Source organism: Pleurodeles waltl, chromosome 2_1 (assembly GCF_031143425.1).
Source record: "Pleurodeles waltl isolate 20211129_DDA chromosome 2_1, aPleWal1.hap1.20221129, whole genome shotgun sequence".
Taxonomy (NCBI): domain Eukaryota; kingdom Metazoa; phylum Chordata; class Amphibia; order Caudata; family Salamandridae; genus Pleurodeles; species Pleurodeles waltl.
Window position 1 is genome coordinate 116,326,913 of NC_090438.1, and position 13,952 is coordinate 116,340,864.

Below are 13,952 nucleotides of genomic sequence, written 5' to 3' on the forward strand. Positions count from 1 at the left end.
CTTACTATTAGGGAAGGTCATGCACTTTTATGACAAGTCTGTAGATGGTTTAAACGTTATTTGATTTTGGTCTTTACAATGTCAAACCAACGTTTGTACTATTCAGCAATGGTGTCTGATCGGGCTGGATGTGAAGACTGTTTTGGCCTGAAAAATTCAAACCTTGCAATATTTTGTGCTCTCAATGACTCTTTACAGTCTCAACAGTGGAGTTTATGCCAGGATTTTCAAGCCATACACTTTTCTTATTATATTGGTGTTAACGGGGCAAGTAAGTCAAAGGAATTTAGCAAGAAGATGCATTCTTTTGTTATGAAAGAGGGCAAAGAGCCAACTATTTATTGGATGACTTTGCTCTAGTGCTGAATAAAGTTTTGGTTTGCTAGAGCTGGTTTTAATGTTTAGAGAGTTCGAGCAGGATTGAATGCAAGCATCTATTAGATACTTTTTAAAATGGCTCCTGTAGGAGGCTGGCCCTCTATGTAGTTTGCAAAGCTAGGCCTGCTGCGCTGGGGGTCCAGGCAACCACACTTTGGTTTACAGGGGTAAAAACTAGATTACCTAATGCTCTAACTTTTAAGGTAGCTTGGTCGAGCAGTTAGGCCAGTCTTAGAGAAGTGCAAAGCATTTGTTGTACTCACAGTATGAACCATGCAACTCACACATTCGAAGTAATAACTCAAGACCAATTAATAAAAATACTTCAGAGTGTTATATAATTTTTAAGACCAAGATTATCAAAATCGGTTAAGTACATTTTGAGGAATGGAATTTTGAAGTTTAGGAAAAATAGTCTTTTTGTGCGTAATTAGGCACCATAGGAATCAATGGAAAGTCACCTTGTAAAAATACATATAAAATCACACAGTTGTTTTACAAAGTTCTTCTTTTGAGGTTGGTCGAGGTCATCAGTGGGCATACTGTGCCAGCTGGAGAAGTTCGGGCGGCACCCGGTGCCGGCAGTAGCATCGATGAAAAGTCTCTGGAGCTGGTGCAGGGACACTGCGGGGAACTATTTGGAAAAGGTCTGTGCAGGTAAGTTTAGAGGTGGTTCCTTGAGGTCCCCTTGGAGTGTCAAGGTCATAAAGGGCGAGGGACCCTTAGGGCACAGCAGGTTCTTCACTGCAGGACACAGGGCGGGCGGGTGCAGTGCGAATCGGTGAGCCAGGAGCTGTGCACAAAGATGCCTTTTGGTTCTGGAGGTAAGTCGCTTCAAGGGTCGTTTGCATGACAATAGGGGCACTCAGATGGGAGGTCCAGGGTGTTCCGGGAGTTCCTCAACTGGGGCTTCCTCCTGGTCCTTTTTCAGCCCGGGCAGGCTGTTTTTCCTGGTGTCTGACATCAGCTGACCAATACCCAGTGTATTGGCACGGTCAACCGCTGGAGGGTGCAGTGCCACCAAACTTGGCATACTTGCAGGGATTTTCCTTGCAGTCATTGGTGTGTCGTCGGTCCAGTTGCAACTTCTGATTCAGGGGTTAGAGGCTGGTCAGTGTAGTGACCCTCACTGGTTTATTGGTTTCTTTTTGTTGTAGAGTGGTACCTCCAGTCTGGAGAGAGTTCTGGACGATTGGCGAAGCATAGAGGTCCTCTGGGGTTCTTGAGGTCAGTCCAGTTGCCCAGCAGCTCTGCAGTGGCGATTGTCGGGTCCTGGGTGCAGAAGGCATGGTTTGCCACCTCTTCTTTTTGTGCAGCAGGTTCACAGTTCTCGTGCCTCGGATCTTCTTGGTGCTTTGTGCCCTTCGAATCTGATTACCTGGTCTAGGGAGGGCCACTAAATACTGAATTTAGTGGGTATTTTAGGGGGAACCTGGCAGTGTCCAATGGGACACCTACCTTAGGGTGGCTACACCCACTACAGTGACCTCTTGCTGTGGGAAGGGTCACTTCCCTATCCCTGATTGGCTATTTTCCTTCCATCTTAGATGGAGGAAAATGAAATGGAGTATCCACCTCGCAGGCAACACCTTAGGGATGGTGCATCCCAGGTAGGGCCACTCCTCCTACCCTTTGTGTAGTTTCCCGATTTTGCTCTCACCAAATGTGGAGTTTTAGAAGGTGGGATGACCATTTGCTGCTAGCAGCAGGCCTGGGGGTCAAGTTTCAAAGGCGGTAAGCTCTTTGAAACTCGCTGCCAGGGCAGTGCACATCCCTGAGGGAGGGGGTGTTAGCACCTCCACCCAGGAAGAGCATTGTTGTGACCAGCGGAAACCTCTGAAATTGGAGCTTTCCGTCGGCCAGTCCGGTGGGAACAGTGCAGCGGCATTGGCCTCATCTTTTCATAGAGCTGAGGCCAATGCCATTGTTCAGAGGGTGCTTCCAGCACTCTCGGAATACACACTATCTGCTGTAGTAGATGGTGTGCATTCCAAGGGTGCTGGGCAGGAGGGCTCCCAGCACTGACTTTCCGCCAGCCTTTTCAAGGTGGGATCCCTGCCATGAAAAGGCTGGCAGAAAGAGGACTTGTGATCAACATGGCAGCATTGAACTCAATGCTGCCGTGGCTGACCACAACTCTGACTGCCACCGGCATGTCCGGAACCATGTTCCTGTTGGTGGCAGTGGTCCCCTGGCAGTCTAACCACCAGAGTCGTAATTTGGCAGTCGGACCGCAAGGAGTGCAGTGGTCCGATCGCCACCATGATTCTGGCGGTCTTAAGACCACTAGACACGTAATGCAGCCCTAAAGGGCAGATTTAAGGAAAGTGGCACTGCACTCACTGCAGTGCCACTTTCTTTGCGCCCCTTAGTGCCCCCCTACCGCCACCATTTGTGCGCCATATTTAAAATAGGGCGAACCATGGCACAGGGTAGGGGGCAATAGCGTAATTTGTTTTACGTTATTGAAGTACTCTGCAGGCGTAGCGCCAACATTTTGGTTCTACTCCTGCAGAGTACATAGGGGCCCATAATAAATAATGGTATGCCCCTTTTTAACACCTGCTCTGAGCAGGTGTTAAAAGTGCCAGAAAAAATGGCGCAAGGAAATCACTTAGATTTCCTTGTGCCATTTTTTCGGCCCCCCTAATGGGGGAAACCCCCCCCCCCTTGGATATGTTATGCCTGGCGCAGGCATAATGTGGTGCAAGGGTATACAAAGTAGTGCAATGCATGCATTGTGCCACTTTGTACATATGGCGTGGGGAAATTGTCACTTTAGCGCCGCCTTAGCGTAAAAAAGAGGACGCTATGGCAGAGCTAAGGTGGCGCTAGGGGTTCTTAAATATGCCCCTAAGTGTTTTTAACAAGCCAACTTAAGATGAAGATCTATCTCAATAATTTGACAGTGTTTACTGACCGAAGACATTCAATATAAATTAGTAAAAAACCTTTATGTAAATACCACAAAGATGTTTTGTGGTTCACAAAACAAGAGCAAATTGTTTACTTGTTTACATCATGTTCAATATTTTTCTAACCTGCCATATGACAGGGGCTCTGTAAAGACCACAGGAAGAAATACATAATTTGTCTTTAATGAAACTGTCCAAATGATGAGCCGTTTATCTACCACTGTTCTTTGCAGGTCTGAGCTAGCAAGAAGGATTTACAGGTTTTTTTCATGGGACTTGTCAATGACAAGGCTGCCTCCTTGAAATCTCCAATAATATCTGGAAGCAAACTTCACCTGTTTCAACAATTTACATGTATTTTCGTGTGCATTCTGCTCAATGCATGATACCAAGAGGGTAAATAGTTGTATATGCAACAAATGTAAATAGTATTTTGCTACATTGTCCCCTACATATTTAATTCACCGTTTTTTCCTGATAACCACAGCAATGAAAGGTTTGAGTGTAGACCATAAGGATTAGGAAGGGTGTCTTTATTTGACTCCTGGCCCAAATTAACTAAGAATGGTAAATTTTATGTCACGCTTAGAAGTGGACTCTCACATAGGCGTTGTTATCTATACAGGTATGTTTATAGCACAGTACTGATGCTAAGTGCTTTACAGACAGCAATAACAATATGAGGACTAGAAATTACATTGTAAGATCAATGAAAATCGGGAGAAGCAGAAATAGGTGACTTGCAAGAGATGTGTTCTGAATGCCTTGTGAACGGAGAGTAGAATAGGGAAAGGACCTATGGAGTCATCTTTCAAAGCTAGTGTGTCCACTTGTTACAAAATCTTGGCTTTCAATATTAGCTTTTTTGCTGAATTTGATGTTGGCAGAATAGTTGTTAAAGAATTATGGGCCTCATTACAACCTCGGCGGGCGGCAACCGCCACCCGCCAAGATGTAACTGCTGTGCGCCCGCCAATGCGGCCGCACTCCCGCCGTGCCCATTCAGACATCCCCGCTGGGCCGGCGGGCGGAAACAGAGTTTCCGCCCGCCGGCCCAGCGGGGATGTCGGCCGCAACATGGGAGCCAGCTCCTAATGTGCAGACAGTGAAAAGCAGTGTGGGGCTGTGCCATGGGGCCCCTGCACTGCCCATGCCCGCGACTCCCCTTCCCGCCAGCCTTTCCATGGCGGTTCCTACCGCCATGGTAAGGCTGGCAGGAAGGAGACTCATAATCCGCTGCCCTGGCGGATTAAAACTGCCTGGAAGACCATGGCGGGAAATCGCCGGTCCCGGCGGTGCGACCGCGGCGCTTCCGCCACGGTCGTAATTGGCAAAATTGTACCACCAGCCTGTTGGCGGTACAATCGCCGAAACAGCCCTGGCCGTCTTTGACCGCCAGGGTTGTAATGAGGCCCTATAGTCTTATTTGTGATGCAATAAATCTTTAAGTTAATCCAAGCTTCAGTGTGTGACCATTTGAGAGGAACCAAAATAACAGAAGTGCTGTGGTCAGACTTCTATCAATGTTGTGGTGGTGAGCTGTAGAGTTAAAGAGGGATTTTAGACCTGGGAGCATCATGCTGCCACCACCAAGCTGTTTGGAAACAAGGATTTGCTCCGACCTTAACTCTTGTAGTTGAACCAAAAGAGAAAATGGAATCAGTAGCCAAGTACAGTTGACTTTTTAGACAGGTTCATAAAGTGTAAAATAGTGTTAGGGTAAATCCAGGTATCTAGATGAGGCAACATGAATAGGTGAAATGCCAAGAAGAGACAACATATTGTTAACCAGGATTGGAATATGGGCGCAGTAGAATTATTTGTTCATAAAATGTCAGAAAGAGGTAGGCCATCCTATTCCAGTGAAATTCATTTTTTTTGTAAAATTTCAAAGTAAAGTAGGTCATCCAATCAACATGGCTATTTCCTCAACTGCCCTGTCCTCAACCTTCCACTTCATAGGCACCACTGCTTACATCGATTTTTTACCCCTAGCTATACATCTCACTCCAATCCTTTCACTGACCTTAACCACAAAACTCCTAAACCTCGCAATAACCCAAACTCAAAGAACCTAATTTGATGTAGTGGTATCTCTGTAGTGGTATGTTGAGGTAGTGGGATGTCAATATACTGACATCTTTATAGCAGCACGTTGAGGCACCATGACTGTACAAGTCAGGTAAGAGTTGCAGCCAGATTAGGCCTTGCAATGATAACACAGTGATGTATGGAGTCGGGCTGTCGCCCTATTAGAAAAGGGAAATGGCATGTCCTGTTAGAACACTTCATAATGGCTATCAATATAAGTTAAAAAGAGTAGGCGGCAGGATCAGTCCTTGTAGAACCCCACATAGTAGTGTAATTAAAAGTATCTAGAGGATATATTCTATACAAACCGTACTATGCGATGAGGAATAATAGAAATCACTCTAAAACATCCTATGCACATGCAAGTGGCTAGTGAATTCAATAAAAGACTGTGAACTCATATCATATCCTGCTGATAACAAGTACGTGTATGTTAGTGGCAGAGGGAACTCATGGAATTTCTCTCTGCAGAATTTTGTGGAGTTACATGAAAACTCCACGAGATTCTGCAGAATTCTGCGAATGGGTGGAATGAGGCACTTTGCACTGCTCACGTTGATTTTTTGCAGCAGAAGCGCAAATTTTACCACTTGATGGACCAGCGAGGCTGCTTCTCATGCTGATTTTGCTGCTGCTCAAGTAGAGTTTCTACTCAAGCGGCAGATTTCTCACCACGAATAGTTGCGGCCACCCATAATTACCCGCCTTCAAAAAATCTCACCAGGTGCCCTCCTAGCGACCAAAAATCACATTAAGGAATGCCAAATTTCACTATTTCTCGCCAACTTACTGTTTGAAAGCCACACACGAGAAAAAACTCCACTGCCAGTGGTTGGCAAAATATTGCCAGAACTCCGCGTTACAAGCATCACACAGACTGCCCAAAATTCCACCAACTTAGTCGGTGGAGTGGAATTTATCACCCACCACTGGTATACATGCACTAGTTTCAAGGACTGCATCACCCAAGATTTACAGTCATAGTGCTTCTATGTTACATCATGATCAGATTCCTTTCTCATAGGATTACAGAAACTTGTTTCTTGATATGTTCATGCAGGTAAGTGGAAACTACTTTTTCAGTAATTGGCATTAGAAGTGATTTGGATTGATGAGAGTAGTCTTTTTGAATTCCACTTTTTTCCCATTCCTGACACAAAGCTTTGCATTTCCTTTACCTATTGTGGGGTTTCAGAGACATGAATATAACAGCACACCATGTTTAAAATTGACTCTCATTGCCTCACAATTGTCTAAGTAATAATGTTGATTTAGTTGAAGATTAGAATAGAAGTACTTAACTGCTAGGAAAAGTAATCCTTGAAAATTGTGGAACTATAGGATTATTTTAGGAGATTCACACAATTCTCCAGAAGGACATAAATGTATGGATTTCCTTGCATAATGCCTAATTCTGCAGATTTTCTGCTGTGTGGACAATGTATAAGAGTGTGTTTTTCTGACATTTAACCTTTTCTCTCCTTCACCTGGAAACGCCTTTATCTATAACCTCTAAAAATCTGAGAAGGCATCACTGTTTTTAATATCAAATTTACAAACCAAATACCGCCTTTTATGGATGTAAATTTAAGGACTAAAATGTATTATTGAGCACTATTGAAAAAGCGTCTGGAAGCTTACATATTGTGATTTTTACTTTCTGTAGTTTTTAAAAATGTGTGTAAATCAAGTACTTTGGGAGTTATTTTCCTGAATCTGCCTCCATTTTGGTTCAAATATGATTGATGGGGTTTGGACTATATTTTGCATATTTTGCATTTTGCATTTTGTTGTTATACATTGGGCGTTAATGGATATTTCTGTTTTTTAAACAGGTTGAAATGTCAATATGAACAATGGCCCAGCTATACTACAAAAAGGTTAACTACTCGCCATATAGAGATCGGATTCCACTGCAGATTGTGCGGGCGGAGGCAGAGCTCTCGTTGGAAGAGAAGGCCTACCTCATTGCTGTGGAGAAGGGGGACTACGCCAGCGTGAAGCATGCCTTGGAAGAGGCAGAGATATACTACAACATCAACATTAATTGCATGGATCCGCTGGGACGCAGTGCTCTTCTAATAGCCATAGAGAACGAGAACCTGGAAATTATGGAGCTGCTGTTAAGCCACAGTGTCTATGTGGGGGATGCATTATTATACGCAATACGGAAGGAGGTGGTAGGGGCGGTGGAGCTGCTTCTGAGTCACAGAAAGCCAAGTGGAGAAAAACAGGTTTGTGGAATGTTTCCTTAGGTCAATAAGTCTTGATGTTATGAAAATATTTTCTTACACCTTGATGGCCAAACAAAACATTTTGTTAGGAGCAAGGATGTTAGTACAAAATATTGAGTCCAAAATATTGTGTGGACAAATTATTGTGTCAAGAATATCGAGGACAAGAATATTGTAAAGGTAGGTTTCTATGTGTATACAAAGGTTCACTATACTTAACTCCACATCTATGTCCCTTGAAGATAGATATATATATATCTATCTTCAAGGTACATAGATGTGGAGTGAAGAATTGTAAATCTATAATCACCTATTTTCATTTACATTCTGGATATTTTGATTCTCAATATTTTTGACTTGACATTCTGTCCACACAATATTTTTGCCATCAATATTATGTCAGTGATCCGGGGCAAATGTAGATTCACTCATTTATTACTAGAACACAAAGTTTAAATTCTGATCTACCAAAACAGTGTAGGCAAGATGGATCTGTTAATATCACCAATGTCACTGTTTGCAAAAGGTGAATGCTGAGATGGAGAAAAGGGCCAGGTCTGCCCTTGCATTAATTGAGTTAATTTTCTGTAGTCAAAAGCATTTGAAGGCACCATTCACTTAGGCTGTAACTAGTCATAAGTGGTTTCCCATTCCCGCAGCTTGGCACAAAGAAGCTGCTTGCTGAAGGAGGAGGGCGGAAAGGAAGAGGGGGTCAAGCATATGGTTCATGCTAAGAGACTTCATTTTTCCACAGTCCAAAGTGGTTCTAACTGGTCATAAGAAGCCGCCTACTGATGAGCCCAGGCCAAGGCAAGACTGATCCGCGGCCCATCAGAGTCTTGAAGAGGCTGAGCCTTTAACTCCAGCTCAGTTAAAAGATGCCTTTCATCATCCTCCCATGATATTTGCTTAGAAAAGGCTGCAAAGCAAAGATATTTAGCGGACACCATTTACTGCATTAATGCTGCACAAGGAGAGGGCAGTAGTGTAGTGTCTGAGATTACTGAGATGCTCAGGAGTGACTAATCTGTAATTTGTAGCTGCAGGAATGTGGATCACATCACAACTATAGAGGAAGCACATAGATGACTGCATGTCCGCTAAAGCCAAGGTGAGCAGTAAAGAACATTAAACCAAAGAACAATGTGAAATTTGGTTCCTTCTTTTCACCTGCTTTAGATAAGAGTAGAGAAACTGCTTTAGATATGAATATTTATTCACCCACTCTTGCCTAACAGTTGGTTCCACCAAGACTCATGACCAAGTTCCTCAAAGTGAAACTTCATCAGATACACTAAAATACAAATCATTAACATTTACTAAAGAGACAACAAATGTGCAACCCTCTCTTCCAAAACATACAGTCATAGAGGGGATACTAACCACTCTGCATCTGTCTCTAATTCAGCTAATGTTAGTGCTACAAACCCCATTATTAAAAATGTTGAACACACTATATCTGACATTCTACACTTACCCCCACAGTCCATTCAATGCATCATGGTGTTAGTGGTGCTAAGAATGTATCCCTTCAATTAATTCTCCACATGAAAACTATATGCAATTAGAAATAAGATCATTAATTGGATAAATGTTAATATATGTGTAAGGGTAAACATAGTAGTCACCACAAAATCATTATGGCGAGAAGGGTGTGATGGATAGGAAACCTGCTTAAAGCACCTCTAAGTGATTGGATTGTCATCAATTTTAGGCATCCTAGTCTAGTTGGCAAATTGTTTGCCTACTCTCAAGAGTGCTCTGGTCTTCCTTCTTCTATTCATGCTGTTCTGTTTGGTTAAATCTACTGGCCACTGACTCATAAGCATTTGTCAGTTTTTTCCAGTACAGGAAGGAATATGGCCCTCAAATCCTATATTTTGCCCCATTGGACTCAGTGTAAGATATTGACTCACCATCTGCCTGCATCTCAATGTGTAAGGCTGTCATTAGCAATGGGTCTTGTTTTGGTAATCCACCTAAAGACTGTAAGAAACCTAATGGCATCAGTGTAAGTTCTTAGAACATTGCCAGTCTACGAACAAATCTTTGGCCCAGTTTCATTGCTCAATTTAAAAAATAATTCTTTGGGAAACATTACTGTTACATGTTGTACATTTGAATGGGTATGCTTCACATGTGGTCCAAGAAATGTCACCTTCACATGAGATGAGCTAAATGTGGCTTCTTAATAAGATGGCATTATCTTTTAATGGCACTTTGACTGACAGATAATCAAATGCTAAAAATATGCGAGCTTTAGATCTAAAATATCAGGACTATTTATGTGACTCTGCTACCACTCTGATAGACGTTAGCACATATAGCAAACTCTCTCATGAAGCCAGTTGCCTTTTTGACAGGTTCCCTGAAGGGCCAGCAGAGTGGCCAGTGCTGTCCATCCTATTATCCAATTCTAACCCACACAATCTCGTTACAAGGATGTAAAATGCTGTCATGTAGAGCATAGAGGCAGATGTTTCTAAAGCGCGGATAAAATGGACGGGGGATCTGGGCCTGGAAATTACAGACGAGATGTGGCAGTATTGCTGCCAACAAACCAAAATGGTCTCTCCTAATGGAAGATATCGATTAATACATTGTAAATATGTGCACAGGGTGTACCTGACCCTGGTAGTCCTGGCTAGGTATAACCACATAGACAACACTAGATGCAAACATTGTAGTGCCGGGGAGGGGGCAGATTTCCACCAGAGGACATGGACTTGTCCGGCAGTCACCATATTCTGGGAACACGTTATAGAAGCCGTACCTGACATGATGGATCCTAGCTAACCCCTGATATTATTCTTATTGGATTTGTTAAGAGTGCACCAAAGGGTGATCGCAAATTTACTACCACTGCACTGCTGTTGGGTAAAGGCACAGTTGCCATGGTGTGGGGGAGAAGAGAAAAGCTCCTCTTTTCTAGGACTGGCTCAATGATATGTTCCTTTGTGAGGAATTGTCTGGGACTTAAGTTGGCACTCTTGCTAAGGCCATGAGACCGCGTACCTTCTGGGAACCACTGCGGTCTTACCTATCTGCTTTGACTCCCAGCAAAAAGAATACGATGACACATCACTATGTGTTTTCTAGATTAGATAGGCCTTCGCTTGTGGTTGGTGAATTCCTTGGTCAAGATAGTGTGCCTCTCCTGTGGATTGCTATTCTATGTGATGTATTTGCAGAATTGTGTGTGATGATATTGCGGCTGCCCTATGGCCTATATGTATACTTCTGTGAGCATTTCATGGATTGTTGAAGTCAGTGTATATGGCCATGCTGTATTGTCTTGCTATGAACCGATCTGCCTAAATGTTAAATACAATGTTTAAAAATAAAAAAAAGTTTTAGAACTAAACTGTGGAAAAAAATTTAACATTTTACCTAATAACTTCTACAATTACATTTTTAAGACTTCAGAAATCAATATTTTTGCAACATTATCCCATATCTTCGATCATTTCATACATAGTGACTTAACGTTGCCCAGAAGGAATTGTTCCAATATTCTTGCTGGGAATTTTAACATCAAACTGAATGAAATGTTATTAGATTTGATTGATTTTGCAGAGGTAGGTTAGAACAGCACACATTTTTATCTTTTGTCAGCATGGTTAATCAATGAACTGACCGTCTTGGTTTGCGTACCACTTATAATTTGCTTAACATCCCCAACCATTTCCTCATCGTGTGGTGTTTTTCCTTTAACAGATGTGGCTGGATGTTCCTCTAGTACTGTTGATTATAATTTTGTTTCTAGATGCCTGCTGGGGTGCATACCAATTGATAATATTACGGAAAGTGTTTACAGTGATCACAATCCATTACATGTAATTTTGACCTTCAACATTCATTGGGTAATAACTCTAAAATTAGGTTGCATAATGAACGAGTAATAAAAAGGAAGCAGAAGGCTGCTTGGGAAATGATTGACCCCACTACTGTTTTGAGAACCATTACTACTGCCTCCTATATATTGATGTTATGATATGCTTGCAGGATATGTCTGTGATTTTGAGGTTTCAATTGTGTTCAATTCTACTGTGCTGGTGATTGATTGTGTACTTAAAGCTCCACCACTTAGCTTTCACATACTCATGATAAATGGTTTGACACATTTTGTAGCAACACTAATCCTTATCTAAGGGTTGCTCTAAATCATATTCCCCAAAGTGGTACTGAATTGATAACTAGCATGCTTTTGAAGAATGCAAGATTGCAATGTAAAATAAGGCTTGGGAGAGTTAAAGCATAAACTGTGAGCCAAAGATACTGCTGCCTAGTGGAAAGTGATCAATGTAAACAATTAATAAGAGACCATTGGCAAATCTGAATTGAATATACATATCATGGCAGAGTTACTGATTAAAGATTTTATATCAATATACAGCTGTGGTGGTCCAGAAACTCTCACTCGAGCATCACAAATGCAGACTAGTTTGAATTTTACTCTTAAAGAAGTTGTTAATGACTTGAATAAAAGTGCATTTGTAAATGGCCAGAAGTTTGAAGGAGTTCCAGTGGACCTTTAAAAGCACAATTTGGATTAGTGGGCTCTTTCATTGATGATTGTTATAAATCTTGTTAGTGTTAAGGAGATTACAAGTTCCAGGACCAAGTCAATTAATGGTTATACAATATGTGGCTGACTTGTGTGAATATCTAATTGTATTGTTAGTGAAATCAGCACAATTCTGATGAAAAGAATTCTGATGCGGGCTTCTGTTAATAGATTCTTGGTGGACAATCATTAATGTTTCAAGTTTGGTTTAGAAACTGTGAAATGATGCCTCACTCTACATCTGTCATCTTGAAAATAGGTCTGCATTTGTGGGCTCTCTACATCTAGCAATCATGGATGTGAGCTCTGTCTTCAATAGAGTAAATAGGGCTGTTGATCAATTGTAAGCCCTATGGGCGTGGAACTATTCTCAGACTGTCAAAGTGGAATATGTCCCGGGAGGAGAAGACACAGAAGATGTTAACATGATGAGAAGTGTCTGAGAGGGCTTTGTTTTGGCTCCAAGTTCATTTGTTTTTATCATCAATCAATTAGAGAACTACTTAAGGAAAGCAAGACGTGGCATGCGTAGGTTGGGCTCTAAACTCATTCCTATGCTCTTATAGGCTTAAAATGCAGTTTTAATTACTTGAACCGCTGATGGATTATAAAGACCCAAATAGAAAGCTATGTAGCCCTAATTGATAGTCTGGTTCTTACCACAAAATTGTCCAGCAATTTTTTTTCAATGAGTCCTAAATAGCCCACACCTAGAACTTCCACAACTTCTACATCTTTTACCAGTAATGGTCAGGGTGTGCCTAGAATGTCCTGTTTATTACACCTAGTGTCGAGTTTAATAATTCTAATAAGAAAGCTTTCAGTTATATACAATTTTTGGGAGCAGTTTATCGCATTCAGCAAAGATCTGGAACAAACATCTGCAGTGTATTTATATTAGCAAGTGTGTAAGTTGTAACATATGGAGTGGGTGTGTGCAGCACTGCTAAAGGATCTAGTCTGCAATCTGAAGAAAACAGAATTTGTATGTGTTTGTTGGGCCCTTCCTACAGCATCTGCCATATATCTGCCATGAGGAATTGGGATTAATTATCTGGCAGACACTATCAAACATGTCCCATTTCTACTCTAGATCTCAATCTGGATGAATCCAGAAGCCTCCTTGTCCCCATAAATCATTTGTGACTGCTTGAATTTGGAATCATCTAGCAAAAGTCTTTGGCTGAATTACAGTAGGGACTCACGTCATAATTTAGGCTGGCTCAACCTATACATTATATAGTGGGTAAAATATCTTGAAATCTGCTAAACTCTTTACCAAAAAGCCTTACACCAAGAAAGTTATGCTGTGGAAGGTGTCAATACTTGTTAAGCCATCAGTTAGGTCATTTGTTTTAATTAAATATGTTGTTGGACAAGAGTTTTATCTGAACATCACAGCATTTTTCTGCCTTGCATTACCTTGCGGTGGGGTGTGTTCCATGAGTGTGGGCTGTTCCCGAGATACACTCATGGATTTTGGAGCATTTTCAGATTTACAAAGAGTTGTAAACCTGAGAATGCATGAAAACGGTATACCTCCCAGGCCTAGGCATAATGAGGAGAAATATTTGTCTTTGTTACTGCCTTTTTAGGGTCGAGCCTGAATTGCATGCGCTCGCGCATGCGTATCGCAGCGAGACACTTAAGGGTTTAGAAAAGGGCTCAGAGCCCTGTCGACGTCACGTCAGAGTTTTTCATTGGTTCGTGGGCTTGCCTATTAAAATCTGCTTGCTTTCATTAGTCGAAGGCATGCATATGTCATGC

General features: G+C 42.0%; 1 protein-coding gene across 1 annotated transcript in view; it reads left to right on the forward strand.

The window, feature by feature from the left end:
- Positions 1 to 13,952, forward strand: part of TRPC5 (transient receptor potential cation channel subfamily C member 5) — a 961,283-nt gene that overhangs the window by 322,784 nt on the left and 624,547 nt on the right. Inside the window, exon 2 of the mRNA XM_069211163.1 lies at positions 7,220 to 7,618. Coding sequence (XP_069067264.1) covers positions 7,241 to 7,618 — 378 coding nt within the window. The 5' untranslated portion in view covers positions 7,220 to 7,240. The remainder of the gene's footprint in view (positions 1 to 7,219; positions 7,619 to 13,952) is intronic.